The 23,134-nt window shown below is 42.7% G+C and overlaps 2 protein-coding genes across 6 annotated transcripts; one reads left to right on the forward strand and one right to left on the reverse strand.

Moving 5' to 3' along the window:
* The first annotated feature begins 302 nt into the window (after positions 1–302).
* pyd3 (beta-ureidopropionase pyd3) lies at positions 303–18,906 on the forward strand. Of its 4 annotated transcripts, none has more exons than XM_055063493.2 (12): positions 303–731; positions 8,656–8,915; positions 9,991–10,085; positions 10,968–11,123; positions 11,289–11,343; positions 12,228–12,424; positions 12,778–12,835; positions 12,944–12,970; positions 16,064–16,104; positions 17,208–17,294; positions 17,383–17,476; positions 18,649–18,906. In XM_055063493.2, the coding sequence occupies exons 1-12, from the start codon at positions 628–630 to the stop codon at positions 18,660–18,662; spliced, it is 1,188 nt and encodes a 395-aa protein (XP_054919468.1). In that variant the 5' UTR covers positions 303–627; the 3' UTR covers positions 18,663–18,906. The 4 variants fall into 4 exon arrangements, with proteins under 4 accessions (XP_054919468.1, XP_054919473.1, XP_050025558.1 ...); XM_055063498.2 differs by having other exon boundaries at positions 315–731; positions 17,383–17,520; XM_050169601.3 differs by having other exon boundaries at positions 315–731; positions 12,778–12,820.
* Positions 17,885–22,588, reverse strand: LOC126520825 (zinc finger SWIM domain-containing protein 7-like). 2 transcript variants are annotated; one of them, XM_050169618.3, is made up of 5 exons: positions 22,380–22,588; positions 22,271–22,292; positions 21,979–22,160; positions 20,609–20,634; positions 17,885–19,153 (listed from the first exon to the last, which is right to left on the reverse strand). In XM_050169618.3, the coding sequence occupies exons 1-5, from the start codon at positions 22,459–22,461 to the stop codon at positions 19,049–19,051; spliced, it is 417 nt and encodes a 138-aa protein (XP_050025575.1). In that variant the 5' UTR covers positions 22,462–22,588; the 3' UTR covers positions 17,885–19,048. The 2 variants fall into 2 exon arrangements, with proteins under 2 accessions (XP_050025575.1, XP_054919478.1); XM_055063503.2 differs by having other exon boundaries at positions 18,967–19,153; positions 20,551–20,634.
* Positions 22,589–23,134: the final 546 nt, after the last annotated feature.

Raw genomic sequence — 23,134 nt, forward strand, 5'->3', positions numbered from 1 at the left:
CGACAGTGGTAGGCGTTCTTGTTCATGTTTTTACTTTTCTCGTGAGCCCGATCACAACACCACCGCATTCTTCACATTTAACGTTGAGGCCAGCGCACCCAGTTCTTAGCATTCTGTCACGCCTGCGGTTACGTCCTACAAAAACAAGCACAATGTTCATGCGACTTAAGAGGCTGAATATTATTTTCAAACTCACATCCGTGAGAGCAGAGCTTGCGTGTGCGTGGTGCGTACCCCTCGTGTAGCAGACGACACACGGGACAGCGGTAGAAAATACTCGAAAGAAAGTAGCGAAATACGCGGTGCCATCTAGTGAAAAGCAGACGCTCACTCTCGCTCATGCTCTCGCTACTCCCAGCGCTTGCAGCGTTCGACCCGTTTTATCTGCGCTGGACAACGCGTTGGGAGCACGACCCCGGCAGACGCTTCAGCATCCAAGGGTTGCGCAAGTGAGCTTGAACTTCCCCTTTCCGAGGTCAAACAGGTTTCGACGCCGGGAGACGAGCTCGTCTTCTGCAATTGGGTCGTCCTGCGGCCATAGTCCACTCAGCGGCCCCGCAGACGAGACGTGCGCAACTTTACTCCTCTCGAAGTTTGCTGCGTGACATCTTACAAAACAGCGAGGAAATGGCCAGCCAGGAGTTCGAGAGCGTCGAGAAGATCCTCACGGAGCATCTGCCCCCGGAAGAGCTTCAGAAAGTCCGCGGCGTTCTCTACGGAAAGGAATGCGCGTGAGTGATGTTTGATCGTTCGGACCGGCTGACGTGTGATGGTGGTCGTCTTCTCGACCCATATCTCGAGCCACGTCGGAATAGACGTAAAAAGTATTTTCTTATTTCGGTAGGACCGAACTGCGTTTCCTTTAGTATATGATATTTGGAGGTAGTTTTTCCGGCGGTGTGTATGAGTTAACGGCAGTCGCACGCTGACGTGCGGATAGCAACTAGTTCTTTTTTTCGTTTTTTTTTTCTTTCTTTTAATGAGTGCTGCCAAACTTTCAGCAACACTGCCCGTATTTAGCGTTTTGATAAGCGCTAGTGTCAACGTATTATAACGGCAAATACATCCCTTCCAACTTCGTGATCTGTTATAGGCATTTCTACGGGTTGAATGAAGAGGCTTAGGTGGTATTTTTCTGCTAATTTTAATGTTTTATGCCGGTGTCACACGTACGCTTCTGATTGCGATCTGGGCCGATCCGGATCGAGTGTTGCTACACGGTCATTTGCGATCGCGATCCTGCGGGATCCTTATCTGGGCGATCGTGATACAAGAATCGCGATCAGGACCCTAGATCGCGATCGCAGGCTGACGTCCGTGCCCTTCAGCGCGGTATTCTGAAAACTCCAAAAACGAAGTCGAGGCAGCTCGATAAGAAAACGTTCAAAAAACCTTTTTGACCAGCAACAACAGGCTGTAAAATTGGAATATTGCCGAAATTTAAGCATATTTTGCAAATCTGAATTTCTAGCCAATATGCAGTTCAGAGTTGCTGACGATCAGCAGACGATAATAACTCGATCCTGATCGCTAGAACTGTGTAGCAGCGACCATCGTTGATCGCGATCAAGAACTCCGATCCGGATCGGCCCCGATCGCGATCAGAAGCGTACGTGTGACACCGGTATTGGAAAGCTGTGTGCAACAAGTGCAATTTATCGAAGCTATTCATGCTGTCAATCAATTCATTGCCGCACTTATATACAAGCTTTTGTTCCAATTATTATTATTATTATTATTATTATTATTATTATTATTATTATTATTATTATTATTATTATTTCCAAAGAGGCAGCGAGTCAATTCTGAAGTGTCTCATTCGTGGGTTCCTGGGAAGATTGGCAGACTCGTAAGGTTTCTGCACTGCAAGCTTGTACCCTTTGCCTCGTCGTTTGGTGGGCTTTGAAAATTTGTTCTTGGCCTTGCTGGTCCATCAAACTGAACTTCCGTTCAGTTGCGGACACCGCGCGAAGGGAGTCGCGAACGCTGCATAGACCCGTCGTTCATGCGCCTAAATAATTCATGGCAAAGATTGCATTTAGTGGAACAAAATTCTGCTACGAATGCAATATTAGCATTAGTAATCAGGATAATAATTGCGACCATAATTTACAGGAAAGCTTAAGTGAGCGATATAGCTTGATTAAAAAGTGCAGTAAAATATAGTACACCCCTGTTTTTATTGCTGTGCTCAAGAGAAAATGAATAATATGTAGCCCTTGACAGGCACAAAGCAAAATGTAATAAAAGTGAAGTCGCTGTGGAGTAGAAAGCAACAAACCAGCTTGGAACAGATATACTTCATGCTGTGCTATGTAGTTAATTTCATTCTGCCTCAGCATATCTTTTTCAGTCTTTTTTTTTTATCTGTTAGACAAATGTGGAAGATAGTGAGTGAGGACTGCAGGCAGTCACTTGCACTTTTTGTTTGACTTTTCGGCTGTTGTCAGCATGGGCGCCGACTACGGGGGGGCGGACAGTGGGCTGTCTGCCGGACAGCCCACTGTCCGGCAGACATGCAGTCAGTAAGCCGTGGTTTCGTGGAAATATTCTCGGGGCGCAGCTTGCGTTGCGGCCGCTTGCAGGAGAAAAGTGGTAAGTGGAGGACATCAAGGGCCGACACTCGGAGCCTAACGTGGTGGGAGAGGGAGGAGAGAGATTCTTGTTTGTTTGGGAAGTAGGAATATGGGGTAAAGTGCAGCGCAGTAACTGTCTCTCAGATGAGGACACCTCAACCGCGCTGCACCGGGGGGAAGGGATAGAAAGAGTGGTGAAAGAAAGAGGGAAGGAGGAGCAGCGGTCAAAACGCTGTGAGTGTGGGGAGGGGGCTTAGAGGCGATCAGCTAGGGTCACGTGCCTTTGAGCAATCCTATCCGCTGGCGTGTTGTAAAGTGTGCCACTGTTTCTTCCACCAATGCCGCGTGCGGCACGAAGGTGGTCGTGCTATTGGTTGCAATGATGTGAACTCGCATGTGTGATTGGCTAGTTTACGACTCCTTCGTGCAACTGAGGGTTTAAAAAGTCATGTTTTGGTTGTGTGGGAACAGACGCCTCGGCGTTTGAATAAAGCATCTCTTTGCCGGACAACGGTTCTTTCTTCACGCCACCACCGTGCACTCGAACCATCGAGGGGCGCCGACTTCGGACCTTAAACACCTTCCCTCCTTAACTAGTATTGAAGCTACCAGAGGATAAAGGGAAAGGAAATTAACTGACTTTCGATGGCGTGTGAAATGCGCGTGAATGTTGTGTTGTCTCAGTATTGCTTCTCTTTTCAGTAAGCAATGTTGACTCACGAAAAAAAAATTCTAATAATTTACAACATTTATTTGGGATGGAAACATCATCACTTGCATGCAGAGGTCATAAATATATACAGGATGCCCCAATTAGCTATCATGCACCAAGATTGAAAAAAGAAGAAGCTATGTGTTACTCGGAGAAAACCTAGTGCATATTGTTTACAGTGCAGTGGAGTAGCCGCCAGTAATTTTTTCGTTACTGAGATTTAATTAATTGTAATTGTCTAACTCGGGATGTACTATCATGATTATCAAAGTGCCGATGAGGCATTTGAGGGCACAGCCAAGGGACATCTACCTGCGGTATTTTCAGCGACGTACTAATTTTCTTTCGACTGATAAATAAACCCCACGAAATGTGGAGAATACCACGTGACTGTGCTCCCACCCAGATCATGAAGCAGCACCTTCGAACAGGCTCCCTCTGAGTTATCCAGAACGAAATAAAGGAAACAACGAAAAACATTGTGATCGAGCTGGTGCCTTGCACCTGCGGTATTTTCAGTGATATACTAATTGCATACAAATTTTTTTCCGACTGATAAATAAACCCCAAGAAATATGGAGAATACCGCATGACTGCGCTCCCACCCAGATCATAAAGCAGCACCCTCGAACAGGCTCCCTCGGAGTTATCCAGAACGAAATAAAGGAAACAAAGAAAAACTTTGTGATTGAGCTGGTGCCTTATCTGCCGCGTCCCTTCGGAAGTAACACGTCGCGTTTGGTGTTAGTTGGAAACATGCTGCGATAGCTGTTGTCTTAGCATAGATAAAGTGCACAGATGTTTTTTCTTTGGGCCTGAAATCCTATCACCACAAAAGCAAATTGACCATGTCAGTGCAAAGGTTTAAGGGTGCGTTTTGTTTTGTCCTGGTCGCCATGTCTTTCTCTAATGAGCAGAACATAAACATGATCCTTGCCTTGCGATCTGCAAATTTATATTATTTTATTTACAAATACTGCTATCTCATTTAGAGACATAGCAGAGGTGGGTTACATAACTTATGAACACAAAATATCAAGCAACATGGTTAGGCAGTTCTTTCTGAAATTGATTAGTCGGCAATGAACACAGAGAACCATCTAAGTTATTCCATAATTCAACAGTGTGTGGAAAAAAAGAAAACTTATAGCAATCTATTTTTGGAACGAAGGGATCTATGTTTAATGGGTGAGTACGTCAGGTTACTCGCGCAGTAGGTGTGGTTAGCGAGATAGGCGCTTCAATGTTAGTCGATCCGTGCACGATTTTGTACACGGTAATGGCAACAAGAGGAAGGCTGCAAATATCTATATCAGTCATGGAAGTGTGGCGGTAGACCAAACGCACCGACTATGTATCATCAGAAGTTATGAAGACCTGAGACAAACCAGCAGCTTCAAGAAACAGCAGCGGAGGAGTCCATCTTTGAGTTGTAGCCTACGCATGGATGCTCAGGCATTTACGGCCTCAAACCCTCATGCTAGCGTGTGGTACGTGGCCGCCAGGCACCAATCTCCAAGTTATCAGTTTGGAGTATTCTAAATGACGTCCTTTCACCTGTACCACCTTAACCAGCACCAATGCTTAGAAGATAGGGAGGGACCTACAAAATCGTCTAGATTTCTCAAATTCGGTCCTCACAAAAGCTGATGAGTCACCGGACTTTTTGAGAAACATCATGTGCACAGATAAAGCCAATTTTTGCAGAAATGGCCAGGTAAATTAAACATAATGCACACTATTGGAGTCACTCCAATCCACGCTGGGTAAAGTGCACTCGGCACCAGTACCAGTGGTCGTTCAATGTGTGGTGCGGTAATTACGTCGATGCTATAATCGATCCCATCTTCGATCACAGAATGACTGGATAGGGTTACGTGGACGAAATACTTGAAGGAGTGGTGGATGAGTTTCTCAGCGAAGTACCACTGTCACGTCTTCCACTTCTGTGGTGTCAGCAAGATGGGGCTCCCGCACACAGCAGCAGCTGAGCATGAAACTGGCTGGATGCGACTTTCCATGCGCAATAGATAGGAAGGTACGGGCCTGTAAATTGGCTGGCTAGGTCACCTGACTTCTCTTTTTTTGATGTTTTTCCTTGAGTTTATGTGAAAGATGTGTGCACATGATCGAGATGCACGTCAGATTAGTTCAAGGCAGGGATAACTGACGTCTGCCATAGAATTTCGGCGTTGGTCATCAAGAAAGCCACTGAAGATGTGATAAAGTGGACACAGCACTGCGTATCTGCAAAAGACCTATTTGCACATGTCCTCTAGGCAGGAGCTGGTGTTCAACGGAGCTATTATCTGATTCATAGATAATAAGGGCACACTGAAATCTGATGTTTTTTCTGCCCTTCATTTCTTTTTTTGTTCAGACATCATGATTGCCAATTTGGCTCACTTAGAAGTGGTATATTTACTTTCTTGAACGCACCGGTCTTTCCTTTTCTCTACACGTTGGTCGCTTCCCGGTCTGTTTATTTCGCTTTTATTTTTTGACATGAACCTGTTTTTGCAGCACGTATACACTTTCATGAAAAATAAAGTGGTAACATTAATTTGGTTTTGGTCCGAAGCAAGTTTCTGGCACAAAATATAGCTTCGTGCGCACTCTTTCGATGCAGTGTGAGCAAAGCCGGGATTTTGAAACATTGCTTTTAGCATTTCGTGCGTGGTCAGAGCAACGCTTCGGCCGCGTTATCAAGGGGCTTTCATTATCAATATGATCAGTTGGCCTTGAGAGACGGATAATAAGTGTGACAGAGATATGAAAGGAAGGAATAGCTGCAAAGCCACGAAAGCTTTTGTTGGTGCTCCTTCCATGCCATTATCAAGGTGATGCGCTGTCTCTTCGGGCTTATGACAGGCAGTGTGCTTGCTTTCAATCAGCTTATTTGAGGGCGCTGCTTTGTGATGCGGCTGGGAGCGCACTCACGTGGTATTTTTCATACTTTGTGAGGTTTCTTTGCCATTCGGAGGAAATAGTACGGAATTAGTACGTCGCTGAAAACACTGCAGTTAGATGTCATTTTTGGTGCCTACAAATGCCTCATTGACACTTTCAAAATTAGGATGGTACTTCTCGAGTTAGACAATTTGTTGCAATTACCGAATTAAATCTCAGTAATGAAAGAATTACTAGCAGCTACTCACTCCACTGTACTGGAAACAATATGCACTAGGTTTCCTTCAAGTAACGTAACTGCTCTTTTTTTAAGTCTTGGTACATGATAGTTGGGGAACACTGTATAGTTCACTCAGTAACCGAAATGAGGCCAAGCCGGATTCACTTGAAATAAGAAACAACAGCAGTCATGCGGAGCAGCGCTTATACTCGTGCTCATAGGAAAGAGAGAGAGAGGCTGCAGTTTTGCCGGAAAGGCGAAGCAGTATTAGTGATAGCCAAGTATTCGACAATTACACGAATGAAGATTACACCATTGAGAGGACTCAGGCTGTGAAATTGAACTGTCTCCTACTATGAGGTCTTGTATATACTCATATAATGCCGCTACTTCAGCGCTCAATTCTTTGAGGTCACATGAAGTTTCTTCAAGTGCAAGAAATATATTATATATATATATATATATATATATATATATATATACATATGCATATATATGTATACAAGACGAATGGTTTCGCGCTAGGCCCGAAGGTATAATATTCAAAAAAGAAGAAAAAGAGGGAGGAACATTAAGGCACATGTTTGTTCTGAAGTTTCAGCTGGACGACCTGTCTTTGTCTGATATATATATATATATATATTGTACTGAAGGCAGTGGGCATAGTGCTTGTGAAAGAGAAGATGACGAGAATTGCTGGCTTCCCCGTTTCGCCATAGTACCGACCTGTTTAAGCCTACCGCTGCAAACCTAGAACTAGTGCTGCTAGGCAAACACCCCCATTGTATTTGGTGGAGGTGCTGGGTTTCTCTTCGACATCCTGGAACTCCGCAGTCGGACGCTTCCACCAGCTATTTCAATGGATGAACCGGAACCGTCCCAGCCTATACATGTGGGGTTCGGAAAACTGGCCGCCCCACCCCCCTGGTAGAATGAAAACTCTCCGTCTATGGTTGTCTGAGTAAGTGGAGTGCTTCAAATTTATTTATGAACTGCCATGGTCACAGTATGTGCTGGTACCTGCTCCACCTCAGTAACATTATTGCGTGATCCAGCATTCACCACTCACTTCAGAGATTGCAACTCATTCGTCACAGCCTGTTGTACAGGTGGCATAAAAAAATTACGCAATAGGATCACAATGCTTCTGTCATGGTGGCTCACAGGGGTCATGTGAGTGCATACATCCATGTCGGCGAGCCTTGTACAGGTGCTCAAGCCAGATTGCCCTGAAGATTACATAATAGCAGGCCATCAGATAGTGCGAAAAATAGTGGTTGCAGGATGCTCTTGTGATTTATGCTCCCCCTCACAAAAAGCTCAGCACTGAAGAGGCAGTAGCTCTCACACTTATCCAAACAAACCTGTTCCCAAACCCATACAGATACAGCAAAATGTAGCCACTAACATATCGCGGCATCTGCCCCTGGTGTGGCAGCACATGTCCTCCACTATTCCACATCTCGTGGGGGTGCAGGGGCAAACCTCAACACTTCACACCCCTAGCACATCATTTGAGCAGTGGGAGGGTACAGCTGACCGGTGACACCCTGACGGGCCAAGAAGTGCTCGTCCAGCAAGCTCATCGAGCAGCCGTGGCCAGTAGAGTCCTCAAATAAGGACACCACCCACTCGACCTCAAGAACAACGACCTCGATGGTTGAAATAAATGTTTTCTCTCTATCAACCTGTATAGCTGGATTATTGTAATTCCCAGTTTGCTGCCCATTAAAGCTATGAGAAACTAGCAAGAAAGCTGTACTTGAATTGGACAGTAAGTCTGGTTCAACTGAATTTTCATTATTATATTTTCATTTCAGCAACACGCTAACCAAACACATCCACAATCCTCAGTTGCATAAAATTGCATGACACAGCTCTCACTGTAAAGGAGGAAAACTTAGTGGCTTGGTTTCTTTTGGAATTTCTGGTAGTCCAGACAGTCCCATCAGTAAAATAAAACATAACACAAACTTGATCTCCACGGAGTTGCCAAGTTATATTACAGTCCTTTGTCTGCTTGTGTAAACAAATGGCCCATATTTATATGTGCTCCAAAATGTCTTTTCCACTTCTGGACTCGGTTTGCGCCTGCAATTTCAGCAATCCATGAGACCAAGACCAGGGCAGTGTAAAAATGAAGCTATCACAGCAGTCACGCTCCAATTACTCTTTGTTCCATCCTTGCCTCGCTAGCAGTGCTTTTCATGCACTCAAAATATTTTCAAAAATTTCAGAGCCCTCGACTTGGACTCCGAGGCTCTTGCCCTGGCCACAGAGCACAAGTTTGAGCTCAAAGGCTACAGAATGACGGCCGAAAAAGAGGAGATGCGCCCGCCGAGAGTGGTGCGGCTCGGCCTGGTACAGAACCGCATCGTGCTGCCCACGACCGAACCAGTGGCTGCCCAACGTGAGGCACTGCACCGTCGCATTGAGACCATTGTCGAGGCAGCAGCACTGTGCGGTGTGAACGTCATCTGCTTCCAGGAGACCTGGCGTGAGTGTGCAAGATGGCTAAGTGCGAACAAATGGAACTTTTATGCCAGGCCGGTGGTTGCTTTTCTCAAAGTTCACCGAGTCGGCTGCCCAGGAAAACGGTTTTTAATATGCTTGGCACTGCCTGGACCCTATAAGCGGTTTTCTCATCTCAGTGCTTTGATCTCTGAATGTTTGTTAGCTGCTTACGGTCACAATTGCCAATTGTAACAATAAAACAAAAATTAAGATAGAAACAATTTTTCATGATTACGTATGTCACGCGAGGCATTTTTGAACGGTATAGAAGAGCTTCATGGCTGTAGCCACCAGATCCTTTCGAAGATTTATTTCTAAGATGTAAAACAAATAGCACCGTACTCTGCAAATGCAAGAATTGTAATTTTATAAATTTGACCATATTCAGCCACACGTTGAGGACACCATCAGCTGATAGTGAAGCCCTAGGGGCACACAAGGATGCACTCTTTAGCTGACACCAGAGTCTTCAAAGATATTGTAAAAATCTGCTGAAGTTCATATGAAGACCATTACAAACTTTGACAAGGCTCCGTGACGGCTACTATGGCACCCGCCCATTCTACCATGGGTCATTAATATCAACTGTAATAATTAATTACAGGGTTTAGAATTTTACTATGCCCTCATTTCGTTCTTGCAAAGTTTCATTTGCATGTATTTTCATCTGCCTGTAGCAGCTGTATTGAAATTGCTCGCAGTATCCTGCTCTTAAGAGCATTGAACAACTTGTGCTGCCACAGGCTGAACCTGTACACGAGAGGATGAGACAAAAGAAGTTTGCACTGGAAGTGACAGCTCAGGTTGTAATAATTCGAGCACATGTCACGCTGCAGGGCAAGACAGAAAAATCGGTCATGGCTGTGGGTTATAGTAGTTGTCCTTATTTCTAAAAAGTGTTGCAGTGGAACATTCTGTGTTGCTTCGATGGACCCAGACAGAGCTGAAGGTCAAGTCAATGCATTCAATACTGCAACAGTTAGCAAAAAGTTAAACTTTCCTGCCTGTACCTACTGTCATGTGCTGATTGTGCAAGTTTTCCACCTCTTTTCTTTCAGACATGCCATTTGCATTTTGCACCAGAGAGAAAACACCATGGTGCGAGTTTGCAGAATCTGCAGAGCACGGCCCATCTGTTCAACTCTGCCAGCAGGTCATCCTTATTCCTTTATTTGCAACTTTTGAAATTAAAATTATTAGGCTAAAGTACGTCCTTAGGCTTTATATGCAAGGCTGTAATACAAATGATTAACTTAGAAGAGTACTTAGATATTTTTGAAGTTGTACAAGTTCTACCATGTGGTTCTCGCACATAGAAGGATGGCACTCATTAAAGTATGAAATTAGTAAAACGCTTATGAGACACTACATTAATTTGATGCAAAAGTTGGTTTCAAAATCCCAGACCTGGTGTCAGTGTCATCAGTATCACAATATAGCAAATGTATCAGTAATAATGATAATAGTATCACGGCACAGCAAAATTCGCTGATATCATGTAGGAATAAGGCTAGGTGTGATGATGTTGCTCATAAGTGCCGCACTTGCATGTAGCTGCAGCAGTAATCACAGAAATTGAGCGGGCACATGTACATGTATCATGGAAGCCAGTATTGTAGTAATCACAGAAATTGAGCGGGCACATGTACATGTATCATGGAAGCCAGTATTGTAGTAATCACAGAAATTGAGCGGGCACATGTACATGTATCATGGAAGCCAGTATTGTAGTAATCACAGAAATTGAGTGGGCACATGTACCTTTTGAGTAATTGAAACAGAAACTATCATTGAAGCCAGTATTGTAGTAAATTATATAGAGCACCCTGTTGCTTGTTAGTGTATTTGTTAGGGTTTTAGAACGCTTGGTCCAGTGCTAAAAAATTATGATTCAAAAGTGTCATGTTGATGTTCCTATTCATGCTTTTAAGAAATATTGAATGTTATTCTAATTTTATCTTCAGCCTAAGCCGACCGTATTACTATATTTCTAAGAGCTGATTTTGCCACGTTACTAAAGCTTCGAAATTTTCAGATGGCTAAAAAACACAACATGGTGATCATATGCCCGATTCTTGAACGCGACGACTCCGATGTTCTCTGGAACACGGCTGTGGTGGTATCAAACAGCGGAGCCATTCTGGGAAAATCCCGCAAGAACCACATCCCACGAGTGGGCGATTTTAATGAGGTGGGGTTCTGGAAGCATGCCACAGCAGCAAATTAATCTGGGCCTTGTTTCTGAGCTGCAGAATTTGCATGCCAAGTACACTAACCATAAGCCAATGTGCATTAGATGCATTACTGACCCGGCTGATGCGTAGATAAACTCTAAGTGACATATATTTTGTTCCAGTCTACTTACTACATGGAGTCAAAACTTGGACATCCAGTATTCCAGACACAATTTGGTAAGAGTTCTTTGTTTTCAGTCATTAAAAATACCAGATATAAAGCCAGGTACTACATCATTGGAGCAAGGACAAAAGTTCCATCTCTTGTTTTTTGCATTTTTGTTTCTACCATGTTTGCACTGCTAGAAATGCTAGCTGCGTTTCGACTAGTGAAGGAATGGTACTTGAAAACTAAAGAGCACATTCTGAATTTTGTGAAGAGGCATAACCAGCACGTGCAAGTGGTGGCAGTTCTGGTGTTCACTGCACAGTCTTAAACAATATGTAAATTTCACTGCACATTTTTCAGAGTTTCCTTAGCCATGGCATGCACATGTGTTGACGTCTTGTGCACATTGCGCAGCTGCATTTGGCACGCTCAACAGCATTTCCCTGCCACTTCTGTGACATTGCGCCAGTGTTGAAGGCATTAGTATATGGCACTTTGAGGGGACACTGAAGTGACAGTGCAAAGAAATCTTATTGGCAGTAGTAGTAGGTTATTGCTTATGGTTGGACTCTGGCCCCTTGCTCATAATCAGCGATGCCTTACGGTAATTCTGGCCAAGGTGCGTAGAACCAAGGACGAAGTGAAAGACAGGGCATGTACTATGTCTTTCTATGATTACCTTGTCCTTCATTTTACACACCTTTTTCAAAATGAACTGATGCCAACTCGTCCAGCTTACTGCTGGTCTCAACTTCCTGCCTTAATGGTCACAGAAGAACATGCCAATGCCAATGCACGCCTAGGTGCATGTGCTTTCTCAGGATAGTATAGCATGAAAACGTTTGATAAGTTTATCACTGAATTTTGTGCACGCTATGCTTCCGTAGTGCTGTTGGGAGACCTGCATCAGTCTGGCAGTCAGTGTGCTTCTTTGTGCGACGCATGCTTGCAGGCAAGATCGCCATCAACATCTGCTATGGGAGACATCACCCTCTCAACTGGCTCATGTATGGTGCTAATGGAGCAGAAATTGTGTTCAACCCGTCTGCGACGGTGTCTGGACTGAGCGAGCCGCTGTGGCACATTGAGGCTAGGAACGCGGCCATAGCCAACAGCTACTTTACGTGTGCCATCAACAGGGTGGGAACGGTAAGTCTATCCATAAGTGCTTCATTCCCACCTGAATAACCTGCTTAATGTTTCTGCAAGAAAGAAAAACAAAAAAAAGACAGGCTCAAATGGAAACGTGCTGTTTCACAGACATCTAATGTTTTAGGCATCCACTAGTCGCTCGGAATCTGCTCGACCTAAAATGAAGTGGTCGCTGCAGAATGCACAAAAAATAGAAAAAAAAATAGATATGAAAACTATCAGTGTAACGTACAGACTGTGCAAGATGGCTGAAATTCCTTGAAAGATGCCATGTAAAACATGCCTAAAGTGTGAGGCAATATGAAATCAGCTGTACCTTTTATTTTGCTTTTTTTTTTACCCCCACACAGGAAGTATTTCCTAGAGAATTTACTTCTGGTGACAAGAAGCAAGGTGAGCTTTGCTTGGGTAAGGTTTGCCCATGCACACCATAATGATGCACCTCCAACACCCTATAAATATTTTCACATTTCCACAACTCTTAACATTTGTAAAAATTTTCTTCTCTCACTCTAGCTCACCGAGATTTCGGACACTTCTACGGTACGTGCACAACCTCATTTGACGACTGTGCTGCTGTATATGTTTTAGTGCTGAACTTACTACCATTGATTCAATGTTGATGAGCATGAAATAGCATTTGTTGCTGTAACTGTGATCCTTCATTACAGTGATTAAAAGTATAAAGCGCAGTGACTCTAGATAGCTTTGAATTGCATGCTAGCAAATACAGGTAGAAGGACGCACAATCAAAATTTTAACATAATCACATGCAATAAGCATGCTTAGTTGTACTGTTCTTTGGTGTTGCTTGCACATTTACTTCAGGTGAGCTATATTGCTGTTGTTACTTTGTTATGGCATAGCTTTTCCGGTTTTCGCTATGTAAAACTCGGTAATAGTTTGCACATTCAATTAACCTTTCCTATAGGTACACAAATGGTGTTTAAAAGAATAATTATATATATAATGTGGCGTTCTTATCCTGCACGCAGCCCTGCCAGCCCTAAACAGAAATACTAATATTTGGTTAGATTACACTAAAAATTGTTTTATTATTCAAATTCTGACTATTTGTTAAAATAAGTCACTTTGTTCTGCATGGTTGCTATGAAGAGGTACTACGCCTTATAGTCTCAGCAAGAATGATCTGTGACAAACAAAAATGTTTCTGAAATTTATTAATGCAGCAGCAGCTGAAATGATGGTGCCATTCTATAGAGCCATGGCACTGCTAGGGCTAGTTCTGAATAATGGAGTTGGTCTAAAAAAATCACCCTGAAGATAGGTCGAAGACTGAATATTTGCATTACTCATTTATTTATTTATTTCAAAGTACATTAGAGGCCCCAAGGGGAGCATTGAGTAAAGGGGGCGTCGTAGAACAAACAACAACAGAAAACTGATACACGAGAGCTAAAAATGTTTACTATGGTAACATGCTTGCAAAACAGTGTTACAAATGAATATGGGAAAGCAGTACAAAGAATTGTCAGGAAAGGAATGAAACATACAGTTAATGGTAACATAGAAAGATATGCATCACTCGCTCTTGAAGGGACACTAAAGACTAATACCGAGTCGACGCGGACTATTTAATTACCATTACAGAAACCTTGCAAATGCTTGTTTCATGCCAAGAAAATACTGTTTACAAGAAAATTGCATCTGAAGGGTCCGAATACCTTTTTTGAAATTCACATCTCCCACCACCCAGTCGGGGGAGTGGTGACGTTGCACACGCCATCACCGCGCTTTGCTACCATCAGTGAGTAAAACGCTACCCGATAGACGGCGGTACCGAGCCAAGACAAAGTCTGAGCGGTGGATTCGCTGTTGCAGCTGCTTCTTGGCCAATTGGCGTAGACCGTTCGGGCATCTTGCGACATCAGATGGAAGTTGAATTCTCTGCTACTTGCAGTTTGTGCGAGTTTTGCAAGCCAGCAAAAGCAGCGCAGCACTACGCAATAACTACTGAAACATGAAAGTGTGGGCTGCGCGGAGTTGAGAGAAAACGAAACCGTTCGATCGCCTGCGTCATTGCCAACAGTAATTTCAACGAGTTATTTTGTCTAAACATTAACTAGAACTGGCCAAATATAATTTTATTTCGTTTTATAATACAATACAAGGATGTTTCGTGCAACGAGAGGTTGAGTACTAGTGACATAATTTAACTGTGGAGTGCTTTCGTCATAAGGCAAGTACTTCAATTTTCCAGGGAAGAGTCTCAAATCATGTCCTGCATTTATCTCAGTTTCTTTATTATTAAGGCTCTGTTCGCGATAATATTGACGCCTTGAGAGATTATCGAGCACTAATTTATCACTTTAGCTTGACTTAGTACTTGCATTTAGTGTCACTTTTAGCACAGCAAAATACCGCACATAAAACAAAAAACAAAATTGAAACAATTGAAAAAGAAAAAAAAAAATTGCAAACAAGAATGCCCAGAGAAGGAGACAGTTCTTGGTGGCATGCAGAACGACGCATTGGAAAAAAAAGAGTTAGACATGACACATGTACAGATGAACATATTTAATATAAAAACTGCAGGTTCAGTAGTTGTCTGAATTTATCTGTTTATTTGCACGACAGTGCTGTTAGGAAGCGAATTCCATAACGGAATAGCTCATGGCAAAGCCAAGAAGTTAAATGTGTTGCTGCTTCCATAAATACGAGTGAAGCTTAAATCATTATAAGGGTGCTTCGATGTGCAAGACGCGCATTCTAGTGGCAAGTTTGATGGCTTTATTTTGTGAACATATCTATGTAGCAAAGACAGGAGTGCTATGACACATCGGCTACTTAGTGATTGAAGGGAAAGGTTGAGTTTTGTTTGAGTTATGCCTGACTGGTGGTTATAATTGCTGGAAATGAATTGACTAGCTTGGTTTTGGATGGCTTCTTACATGCGGATTAAGCACTCATGGTAGGGAGACACCGTATAGGGGAAGCAAACTCAAGCTGGGGACGTACAGGTGCAGTTATGTAAGTTGCAACGAATGTACCAAGAGATTTGAAAGCGTTGGCGCATATAGTTGTGATGTGAAAGGCCCAGGAAAGGCTTGGTGGAAGATTAATGCCTGGATATTTGTATACCGATGCCTGAGATACTAGATATGTATCTATACAATAGGAAAAGCTATGGTTTGAAATTTTTGGCATGAATGTCATTACTTTGCATTTAGATGAGTTAAGTTTCATTTGCCAGTCTTCACACCAAGTGGCAACGAGTTGAAGGTCCTATTGAAGAGTTAGATGATCATCAAGGCTGTTAATTGGTCGATAGAATATACCATCATTGGCAAAAACACGCAAGCAGGATGAGATGTTATTGGGTTGATGTAAATAAGAAAAAGCAATATTAGTGTTGCACTAATTGAAGTCAGTTTTGTCCTAAACTGGACGCAAATGAAAGATTGTAAAATTACAAATTGATATCAATACGACAATCATAACAAGCTCTAAAAATTGGGCAACTTACGATAAAATCATAAGAGTTAGAAGGCACATACATGTTGCCAAGGCTTCATAATAGAGTTTGTGAAGACATTCTAAATGTGAGGCTTACATACAAAAATATGTGAAAACGCTTCTCTTCACATAACACTGTTTCTGCATGCGATGGCGCAGGCTCCAGTTACGTGACTGCTCCTGACGGAAGCCGCACACCTGTAAGTTCACTTGTGCTTGCTCTGTTCCACGTGCATGCAGTATGTATATATAAGCTCTGCTATTGCAAACTTGGTAACATGCCGAGAGTGTTATCACCTTTCACTTTGAGAAGATTTATCTATTCTTCCTTGAAAAGATTCGGTGCAACTGGTTACCTGTGCCTTTCACTTGCAGCATCAAAAAGTGCATCTAGATGATCGATCTGTTCTGAACTTTTGCTGCACGCTTCTTGAGCAATCGGCATAATAAATAGGGAACATGTAAAAGACACACTACAGCTCTATCGACTGCATAGGGGGTCACATTCACAGTGACACACAAAATTTTTGGAAAGCAATATTGCAATGACAAGTATCCATCTAAAAAGAACAAATGTTGGTGTACCTTTCATAACTTTGTGTGATCTCTTTCGCAATTGTGCACATGTTAATGTTATGGGTGCCATTAAAGATTGTTCGTATAGTTGGGGCTGAAAGGTTATCTCTGCGCTTGTCTCTTTTCCACATTGTTATGCTGTTTCAAGAAAATGCACATTCATTCACTTGCGTAACTTTTATTTCAGATTTGTAAATGAATTTATGATGCACTGCAAAGTCAAAACACTCTTTCAGACTACATCGCAATAGTATTTAAGCATTCATGGTGCAAGAATACCTACATGACTTGTCATTGATTGTCAGTATCTGCTTTAGGCACCACATCAGCCTCTTTTTTTTTTTCAGTAAAGCAGAATAATTGTTTACCTTTACTGCCTTCAATATTAGTGAAGGGTTTCTCTTCAAATCTTTATGTGGACACTCGGACTCGCGACTGGTTGTTCAGTGGATCACGGGTTCGATTCCTAGCTGTGGCAGCCACATTTTGATGGAGAAGAAATGCAAAAACGCTCGCATACTTAAAATCCCAGGTGGTCAGAAATAGTCTGGAGCACTTGACCAAGGCGTCCCTGAGGACCAACTCTGCAGTGTCGGGACATGAAACTCCACAATTAAAAATTGTAACGGGTATCATTCAGATCCTGAAAACCAACACAAAGGTGCACTTGACGAAATGTTTCTGTCAAGAACGAAATCACTAGCAAAGTCTTGTTTTTCTTCCACAGGGCCTCTCGAGAATCAATGATGGCCTCTTGGTCACAGAGGTTGATCTGAACTTGTGCCGACAAGTCCGCGATACTTGGGGTTTTAGGGTGAGTAGCATGCTGCTGCGCTTACGGACTTGCTGTGGTAATCATTCATCAATGGCTTATAGATCTTGAAAACGCTCGTGTTTTGCAGATGACCCAACGCACAGAAATATACGCTGATGCTCTCTATTGGGTTGCTCAGCCTGCATTTGAGAAGCAAGTGATTGTAGACCCCACAGCTGGAGGTGACTACTGAGCCTTCTCATGTCTATAGCTGTAAAGCGCACAGGTAAGACTGTATTCTGCAACAAAAGCTATGTGGTGCACAGGCCATTGCTGTGTGGTATATTTTGATTTCAGGTAAGTCATTGTCATCTTAGAGACACTTGGTTGTTCACAAGAACCTGTGTCTATTACTAGCACACTGTTAAGGTTGGGCTGTAAAGCTGCATAAGCAAATGCACAAAGTAGAAAATTGTTAGAACCAGCTACAGCACAGCAAAGCTTCGCTATATTAAGATCATAATCGGCGGTTCTTTAGGTCTAGTGCAGGACCTCTGCCAGAGGTCAACTGTCCCAGTGTTCTAGCCCTGTATTTTGCCAGAGCTAAAATCTCGCAGGACTAGTCTACAGGAACCTTATGGCACACTGTATGAACAGATGCTGGTCATTTTATTCTCATACTGCCAAGTTTGCTTTGTAATACAGACATTGTGTTTCCCATCTTGTTTGCACCAGTTTGGTCTGCAGTGTGTAACAAATAACTCAAACCCAGCTTATTCCTGCAATATATTTAATATTGTCACTTCATTTGTAATTCTATGCTGTCCTCTTCTTTTCTTGTCACCGGTTATCTGTTCTCTGAATTAAATAGCCTGCACAGCTTTACTTTGTTCTCTTGATCTAGACTGGAATATATTAGCCACTCAAGTTTGACCTCTAATCCATACAGTGTTAGCGTTCCCATCTCTTTTTCTTTTCAGCCCCGTAAGTTTAATGCTGCATTACGTAGTCATACACACTCCTACAGTGGATTCTTTAAATGGGACTTCAAGGGACCAGGGAAATTGATTTTGTTTATCAAGAGTTACATTTACTGAGAGACAAAGCTGAATACAAAACCAACCAGCCTTGAGAATGGTGTTCCTTTTAAGAGGCAGTCCTGTTGGGCGATTTCTATTTATCGAGATTGCACTGTATATATTGTCATTTTTAACAAAACTGACAAGCTGCATTTACGACTGTAAATTTCTTTCGTGTGGCCTGGGCCATCAGCAACTGCTTAATCTCAATGGACTCTTTTTTTTTTTTTTTTGGAAGGATTTGCCACAAGGCACATAGGGAATAAGTTTTTCTCGCCAGACTATCATTGAACTGACACTCTCATAATGACCAACAAATGCACTGTGTGTTTCAGATCTGCTTCACTGAGTAATGCCCAAGATCTGCTACAAATGGGCGTCAACCGGAGGTGACGGCCTGCACAAGTTCCTTTCCATATCACGCCAAGAGCTCAGGATTCTATTGCTCGCTGGATTTCTATTCAAATATCTGATCAGTGTGTGTTGCTTGAGATATGGTCATACATATTTTTATATCGCCAACCAACTGCATCAAAAGAAGAGTTGGCTTTGGGCTATTTTTTACAAAATAAAATACATACTTTTTGTCATCAGTTGGTTTTTGTGTCGTTTCTGAGCTGCATGCACTTCACATGCAGAAACTATATATTGGGTGACTATCATGACAGTCGTGAAACCTATGTTGACAATTTAGTCTTAGACTTAGCTGATAACAGCAGCCTGTGCGCAGCCATATTAACTGAGGCTTTGCAACGAGAATGCCATTGTGTCGTCTGTGCAGCGGACATCTTCACAGGTTCCAAGTGCTTCTGCCAGTCTTGATGCGAGTACGTGCTTACACTGAAAATGAAAAAGTGCATGTTTATTACTGCAAGGTGTTGGCTACATCAATAAATCGTAGGTGCATTTCTAAGCACACACAAGCAGCCTCACAATATGCCAAGGAGCAAGGAGGAAAGCTAGCCTTGACAATAGCTGAAACAGGATGGGGGGAAAGAAATGACGTGCAAGCAATGAAGGCTAAAATTAGTGTCAGTTCACCTTTTACTTTCTAATTGTGCACTTTGATACTTTTCTGAACACGTGCTCCTCGGGCAATCGTGGGAGTTTTCACATTTAGACTTAACAGCCTTGCTGATGCCAAAGCTCGGCTGTAATAGGTCCACATGCAGGCAGTACAGAAACCTGGATTTATCATCGAACTTCAGCACATCTGTCCAGAATGTTACGGAGCTGGTAACAACAATCAAGAAGGAAACTTTCCTATGATGTCACTGTACCACAGAACCAAATACTACATAAAATAAACTTGGAATGTTTTCAGTTCACTTGTACCATACAGAAAGCACTATCAAATAGCTTCTATTTTTTTTAGCCTGCATGGCTTCTTTCAGTTTGGCACAGTTGAGAAGGACACTAAGACAAGAGAGGTTTATCCATTTTATAAGGTTATAGGCATGTACCAGTTGACTGTCGTAAGACTTTGTTAAAGTTTGATTTTGTTTACTGGCAAGCCTGCTGCTTGTTTCACACAAGTTGTATCAACTGTTGCATAAAATGGAGCAATCGGTGTGATTTCCACTAAAGATTTTCACAGACATACCATTTTGCAGCAGGTTTAGTTTAATATACTTGCAAGCATTGATTCCCTACTTCATTCACAATGAAGTTGATATATGTGTTGCTGCGGATGAATTTCGTTCAACAGAACGGTTGTGCCACATTTCACTGTTATAGCGAAATGCGCCTTTCGCTGTGGTGATGACGGATGGTGCCGCCATTTTGTTGGAACACAATTGACAATCTTTAAGATGGCATTGCCGCAGATAACACATGCTTCGGCTTTATCTTGAATGAAACAGGCAAGTCATGTTTGCAAGTGTTGTATCAAACTGAACCCACGGCAAAATGCTACCGCTGTGTGAGATTTGAATGTAAATCAGCCACCGATATAGCTGGAAAAGCAATGTATAACTGGTGCTCCTATTGATGCAACACTCTGTAGAACCACATGTAGGGTTATGTGGAAGTACTTAGTAATGATAACTGTGATGATAATGCATTAGGCAAGCAACACACTTCATAAATAAGCTAACACATTTCATGATAAATTAAAAGCTTTCTCTATATTTTTTCTTTTTAAACAGACAAGTTTAGGAATAAGGATGTCTTAAGTCCAAACAACATGCACATTCACATGAACTGCACACAAAAGCAAGACCAACAAAGAGTCTTACCACAACATTTGTGATACAAGCTCTGGAGAAATGAAGTATACTCTAAATAATTGCTTACCATTGGTATCTCTTGTCTTCGTAGTACTGAGGAGAAAAGAAAAGATGAGCAACAGATGTGTCACTGCAGTTCATTGAAGGGACATTCAAATAGCTTCAGAAAGCGAATACGTAGTGGAGAGTTGCTGCATGCACCCGTTCCTCTTGCTTACACTAGCAACACCCCTTTAATTAAAAACACTGTGGTTTCTAAGCATGCTAAGCTGTCTATACAACAAAAATGTGCCATATGCTATGAAACAGACACCATGCATGATCCCATGCTGCTTAATTGGCTCTCTATGACCACAAATCTCAAATTGCCCTCTTCCTTAAAACGGATTATGGGAAACATGTTTGATACTGTGCCTGATCTCCACACTAGTGTGTTCGAAAACCAAAGTGTGCTTTAAAGAAACATCCATGGTCGTGTGTGTGTGTGTGTGTGTGTGTGTGTGTGTGTGTGTGTGTGTGTGTGTGTGTGTGTGTGTGTGTGTGTGTGTGTGTGTGTGTGTGTGTGTGTGTGTGTGTGTGTGTGTGTGTGTGTGTGTGTGTGTGTGTGTGTGTGTGTGTGTGTGTGTGTGTGTGTGTGTGTGTGTGTGTGTGTGTGTGTGTGTGTGTGTGTGTGTGTGTGTGTGTGTGTGTGTGTGTGTGTGTGTGTGTGTGTGTGTGTGTGTGTGTGTGTGTGTGTGTGTGTGTGTGTGTGTGTGTGTGTGTGTGTGTGTGTGTGTGTGTGTGTGTGTGTGTGTGTGTGTGTGTGTGTGTGTGTGTGTGTGTGTGTGTGTGTGTGTGTGTGTGTGTGTGTGTGTGTGTGTGTGTGTGTGTGTGTGTGTGTGTGTGTGTGTGTGTGTGTGTGTGTGTGTGTGTGTGTGTGTGTGTGTGTGTGTGTGTGTGTGTGTGTGTGTGTGTGTGTGTGTGTGTGTGTGTGTGTGTGTGTGTGTGTGTGTGTGTGTGTGTGTGTGTGTGTGTGTGTGTGTGTGTGTGTGTGTGTGTGTGTGTGTGTGTGTGTGTGTGTGTGTGTGTGTGTGTGTGTGTGTGTGTGTGTGTGTGTGTGTGTGTGTGTGTGTGTGTGTGTGTGTGTGTGTGTGTGTGTGTGTGTGTGTGTGTGTGTGTGTGTGTGTGTGTGTGTGTGTGTGTGTGTGTGTGTGTGTGTGTGTGTGTGTGTGCGTGTGCGTGCGTGCGTGTGTGTGTGTGTGTGTGCTATTATTAGACATAATTATAAGCTACCTCCACATAATATGCCGTGAACAACAACACAATTGCGAAAGCGAACTAGCATCTGCAATTTGCAGTTCTTAAAGGTGTTTTTGAAAGTGAATGACTAAACCAAGGCGTAGATGATTTCATCAGGAACTTAACACTGCAAATGGTGATCAAAGGCCATTACATTACCTTGGTGCAGATACGAATAGCAGGCGCAGAAGTTGCTGCTTGGCAGGCAGGTATAGAACGCCCTCGCTTCGCCGGACACTTGGTAGACCACCCGGCCTCGAGGGCATGTTAGGCGCTTGACACGGCGCCTGTCAACGAGTCTCATCGCCGGCTGGAGGGGAGCTCTAAAGATGTGGTCCAGCCTGGTCAAGCGTACGTTGTCAAAATGAATCTCGCGTAAGACTCAATTCCGCACCATGTTATGTGGCAACTAGCCGTTGAGAGGATAAGTCACAAATGCAGTCGTACTCACTCATTCAGCGTTTTAGTGGAAACTGCATGAAACACGGAGAAGTACGAGGGTAAAACGAGAGCAGTTCAAGAAATTCCGAAATGAGAGGTGTTCGGGAAACATTACATACCTGTCTTTTTGTCACGGAACTCCTTGCCAAGGTTTTCGAAGACAAGTTTTATAACATCTGAGTGAACTTGCACGAAACTCATGGTTAAGCCCACCGTTCAGTTGGGAAATGAAGGAGTGCGCTGAAACCATGGCCGAAACATTCGGGCCCTTTTCGGAAAGCGCGCGTTATTTTACTGCAGAGTAATAACTTCTAGTAAACCAACTAAACAACCCACAGTTAATGAATGCGCAAGTTCATCGCAGTGCGGCAGCAGCTATATTGTAGGCCGAGTAATAGAGACTAATAGCAGTTGAAGATTTTAAAAGCATTTTTAAATAAGAATAATATATTTAATAGTAATTTTATAAGTAATATTATAATTTTATGTCACAAAATCAAACATAAATTTTGACATATTTCATATAAACGATACAGTTTCTAAACAAATACCATATGATATAAACCATGCTACATAGAGTTTCATATTAGTATTTATTTAGAAACCCTATGCCATGCTTTATGCCCTGCTAAATACAAATGGGCCTTTAAGTGTGCAGCGTCACTTAGCGGTAGATATAGAAGTTTAAAGCACAGATACTGCACAGTTGAAGCATGCATTAAAGCACTAATAATTCGTACTCTAACTCAAAGCGCAATTTGTTATAAACGTTTTCAAAACGAGCTACGAAAACGGGTATGACGTAGCCCCCGAACGTGTAAAAAGCTTTTGCAATAAAAAAGTTGAACAGTAATATGCAAACGTTTTTTTTTAA

The sequence above is a fragment of the Dermacentor andersoni genome, chromosome 3 (genome assembly GCF_023375885.2).
Source record: "Dermacentor andersoni chromosome 3, qqDerAnde1_hic_scaffold, whole genome shotgun sequence".
Lineage (NCBI taxonomy): Eukaryota > Metazoa > Arthropoda > Arachnida > Ixodida > Ixodidae > Dermacentor > Dermacentor andersoni.

Bases quoted from the DNA above. Each gene is read 5' to 3' on its own strand.
- pyd3 (XM_055063493.2), top strand. From the start codon at position 628: ATGGCCAGCCAGGAGTTCGAGAGCGTCGAGAAGATCCTCACGGAGCAT. The intron at 732-8,655 runs GTGAGTGATGTT...CAAAAATTTCAG, and splicing joins CTCTACGGAAAGGAATGCGC to AGCCCTCGACTTGGACTCCG. The intron at 10,086-10,967 runs GTCATCCTTATT...CGAAATTTTCAG, and splicing joins CTGTTCAACTCTGCCAGCAG to ATGGCTAAAAAACACAACAT.
- LOC126520825 (XM_050169618.3), bottom strand. From the start codon at position 22,461: ATGAGTTTCGTGCAAGTTCACTCAGATGTTATAAAACTTGTCTTCGAA. The intron at 22,293-22,379 runs GTATGTAATGTT...TGTTTCATGCAG, and splicing joins GTTCCGTGACAAAAAGACAG to TTTCCACTAAAACGCTGAAT. The intron at 22,161-22,270 runs GTGAGTACGACT...ACGCTTGACCAG, and splicing joins TCCACTAAAACGCTGAATGA to GCTGGACCACATCTTTAGAG.